The 4,439-nt window shown below is 34.3% G+C and overlaps 1 protein-coding gene across 1 annotated transcript in view; it reads left to right on the forward strand.

Moving 5' to 3' along the window:
- Positions 1–1,595: 1,595 nt before the first annotated feature.
- Positions 1,596–4,439, forward strand: part of LOC142348011 (cytochrome P450 2U1-like) — a 15,454-nt gene continuing 12,610 nt past the window's right edge. The window contains exon 1 of the mRNA XM_075399177.1: positions 1,596–1,604. Coding sequence (XP_075255292.1) covers positions 1,596–1,604 — 9 coding nt within the window. The remainder of the gene's footprint in view (positions 1,605–4,439) is intronic.

The raw sequence follows: 4,439 nt of genomic DNA on the forward strand, positions 1-4,439 counted from the left end.
ACTTAATTTGGCCTGGTAGGGCAAGTTGAGTAGATGACTTCTCTCAGCAAATCAAACATTCTGCTGACGTCCACATTTTTTCAATTAATTAAGGTTCGCTTCTCTCCCATGATTGTGATAGTGGTCTTTCAATTGCAATTTTTTTGTTTGTTAGCTACATTTTTTTATCAGTTCATCGCTTATTCTTGAAGTAAATTCTCTTTGAGGTCAAGCATAAAGGAGCTTTTCGCTTGCCCTTATTCTTTTATTTTTTGTGATGGTTGCATTGCAAGCTAAACCTAACTTTTCATGTATGGTTTTCACGATATCACGCTTTCAAAGACGTTGAAAACCTAAAATGTGTAATAAAAGTTTTCCAGTTTGCTTTACCAAGATTAAAATATTGTTTTTTTTAATAGTTTCCGGTTCTCTTCCGTATTGAATGGAAACTTGGGTCGCATAGTTTTTCAAGTATTCTATTTTGATAAGAAGTGTTACTTGATATTCTTATCCAATCTGTTTGATTGAAAATGATGTCGTCATTTGATATGAAACGGACAGGAATCTGTTTGTTTGCCTTTTTAATGGTTTCATTTACAGCTGCGTCAAGTGAGCGCCTACATTTACTCTTTTGCTTGTGGGTATGTTGTATAATATAATTATCACCAAAGTGTTTTCTGCAAAACTGTACAAGCAGCTGCAAACAATTAAGATATAACAAACTCGGGTTCAGTTATTCTCGTGAATTTTCGGACAGATCACATCTTAATTTTTTGCAAAATAAACTTCTCTTCATGACGTTAAGCGTAGATATTCTATAAATTGAACGCATTCACCGCCAATCTTACCTTATTTTGCGTTTTTTTTCTACCGCTGATATATCGGCTCGATTAATCGCACATCTTTGTTTCATATAATCTTGTTGCAAATACTCACTAAATTAGCGAAGGATCTAACCATATCTGTGCTCACTGATGATGCTAAATAATCTCCAGTTCTGTCGAATAAGGTTTGCAAACCAGAGCTTCATCAAGTTGGAGTCATACATCACATTGTAGCGATTGGGTGATCCCCTGGGCAGGTGTGCATGATCATCTGTCCGGTTTTCCGTTGACGTCCGGTAGGAGTCCACGCAATAATAGTTGCTGAAAATGCCATCCGATCATCTGACGAATCTTTAAAATCTTTTTCAGATTTTAATGCTAAAACTATCTCGGGTCGTGATGTCAGCGCCGTTTCAGCGCATCTTTTGTAAGAAATGCGCTGAATGCGCTGAAATTATATAAGACATGCGCTGAATACGCTGAAATGCGTTGAAATTTCTAGATGGCGCTGAAACTTTAAAATTTCAGCGCACCTTCAGCGCATTTCTTGCATAATATCAGTGCTTTTTCAGCGCATTTCTGACATAACTTTCAGCACCTTTTCAGCGCAATTCTTACAAAGTTTCAGCCCATCTTCAGCGCATTTCTTACATGATTTCAGCGCATTTTCAGCGCATTTTTTACATAATTTCAGCGCTTTTCATATCAAAGGTTTTATTATGGGAATTCAAATTAAATGGGAAGCATTTCAGTTCCCAATAGCGCAGTGGATTAGTTGATAGATGAGACACAATGATCGGGGTTCGAGCCTCGGAGCGAAAGAAAAGAGCTGAACTTTTTGAAATTTCAGCGGATTTCAGCGCATTTCTTACAAAGTTTCAGCACTTTTCAGCGCAAATCAGCGCATTATTATGTAAGGATTTTGCGCTGAATTTTTCGAAAATTGAGCGCTTTTCAGCGCTTTTCTTAATAACTTTTGGAAATTTGCTCGACCCGGTATTTATTAAATTTGTTACACTTTCCACATGCGTGTGGTTATCAAAAAAAATCGTAATCGATTTTACTGGGTTCAGATATCAGCGGGTGCAAGCGGAAAATTCAACGATTATAACACATTCTTTGCGTAATTTCAGCACTTTTCTTACAAAAAAAAATCAGCAGAAACTTTACAAAATTTTAGCGCTTAAAATTTCAAACAAATCTTACATAATTTTATCACTCCTGAAAAAGCGCTATTTTACGTTTTGAGCGCATTCTGCAAATGGTTTCATCCCTTTCTCATCTGAAGCTCTGTGCACTTTTCTTAACAATCCTTAGATAAAATCAACACTTCAAAAATTAGCACAACCAGCGCGATTCAAGATGTAACAATTATAAAGAGTGGATCACAATACTGATCCAAGAACTTCATTTTGCTCTAATCAGCATATTTAGACTTATTTTTTAGTTTGGGCGACGCATGAAGAGGCGTAACTTCTTAGGAATTTAGTTGACATCTTCTAGCAACACGGAAAATTTTCACGAAATTTGACCGAAAGCTTTTTTTGCACACTAAGTGTCTTGACAAACGATAGGTCCAATCGTTCTGACAAACGTGTGTGATTTTCCTTGTTGTAACTCCAATACCAATGAATTGGAAAGGAGCTCTCAATGCGTTGGAAGTTTTTAAACGGGAAAGACATTCGCTGTGCTTCGCACAGGAAGCGGTCCAAAGTATTAAATAAAGATATTTATTGTGTGTTTAAGGGGAGACTTGTGACGGTAGAGCAGACAAGGACAATGTTTACAAAAACTTACAAATCAGAATGTCAAAATGAAAAAAAAAATTATACATTCCAAACACTAACGAATAGCTGTTTTTTGCTATGTTTTCTTTAGCAACAACATTGGACTAAAAAATTTGAACTCTGAATGTCATAAGAAAAATTAAGGCATCAAAAAGACAACATACAAAATGTAAAAAATTCCTAATTGTGAGAACAAAAAGCCCATAAAATGAGTACCTCGGATTTAGAGGTGGTCAATTACGCTATTATTTTTAAACCAACAAAAAATTATAAGAAAAACAAATTTTTTGCCTTTTCAAATAAAGACTTAAACAAAGACCTCAAAAAATTGAAATCCAATTGCCGAGCAATTGCTTGATTCCTCAAAGGATTGTACGCGGATGGTTGAATGATCAGAGATGCTATTGATATTTTTGGCCAGGTTTTCGATTGAACGAATAAACGAGAACAAAGTCGATTAAAGATTGTTGTTTTCTGATCCAAAAATCCCAAGAAAAATTGTTGTTTTGATTGGATTCTTTGATAAAATTTTTGGGAATAATCCTCTTTCCTATTGAGAAGATAAAAGTTCTAAAAAGTATAACATAAGCGTCAAACCTGTTAATCGAATCCTACTTGCCAAGCAAAACCAGCCCAGACAACTAAAATATATCACAAAAAGTGCGGAAAAAATAGGCAAAAATAGGTAAACAAAATAATTTTGTTTAAAATAATCGAACGGCCAAACTTAATCAAAAAGTATGCAATAATTAAACAAAAGAAAAGTCAGTGTAGCCAAAGCTGCTAAAACCTAAATAAAATTCAATTTTTGAACAAATAATATCGGCAAACTCTCATGAATACAAACACAGGAAAAATATCTTCTCTCTCTCTCAATGGTTGCTAACGAACACATCGCAACGATACAAAAACATACATTTTGGGTGAAAAGTTTTTCAAAAATTGAAATCGATTTCGGATATATTTTGATATCTTTGGATATTTTCACCTGATATTTTTTAGGTACTAATTCAACTTCTTCTCAAATTTCTTTGTGCCCTCGTTTAAGCTTATGATTTTTCATCTGCTAAGCTGTAAATTAGGGATTTTGATTTAATTTAGGCTTCCATGGTCTCTGAGCTCAGCATTCTCAAAAACAAGCTATTTTTTCGAGAGCGCCAGAGATTGGAAATAGATGATACATCTTCAACTGAAAAAAATACTGAGCAGAAGATTTTTAGCTGTTAAAATTATTTCAGCAATCATTTGGGATACTGTAATCGGTTATTTTGAGTTGATTTGTTGACGTGACCCACGTTAATTGTATTAGTTATAGAATTTACTATTCTTAATTGTTTTAGTTTTTGTTTTTCTCAAGATAGTGCAACTATATTTTTATTTCTGCTTTTTTTTGTTTCAGTTTTTGAACTAATTGTTTGATTGCGAATTAAATTTTTTTGAGACAACCTAATTGGATGCATAGTAAAAAAGCAGCAGGGAATTAGCAGATAAAGATAAATTGAGGCAGCGTTTGCTTCACCAAACAAAACATTTTGTTTTTTTTTTAAATTAGATCTTCTGGGTGGCCGAGAGTCATCACTGTGCAGCCTAGCACAAATTCAGAAGATGACAGTTTTCGCTGAAATCTTGAGAGACCTACCTACTTTTATTCTTTGAACGTGAAAATGTGAGAAAAGTTTTTTTTTCCAAATTTGAACCCGAATACTCTTAGAGAAATTAGAAAATTAAAAAGTCTCTACAACAATCAACTCAGTTTTCCAAAGGGCTTATTCGAATGATAACATTTTTAAATTTCTCCGCAAAGAGTATTGATCGGCGAAAAATTGCGCAACAAAAAGCAGTGTTGGTA

The sequence above is a fragment of the Convolutriloba macropyga genome, chromosome 10, assembly GCF_964194025.1.
Source record: "Convolutriloba macropyga chromosome 10, txConMacr16.3, whole genome shotgun sequence".
Classification (NCBI taxonomy): Eukaryota; Metazoa; Xenacoelomorpha; order Acoela; family Convolutidae; genus Convolutriloba; species Convolutriloba macropyga.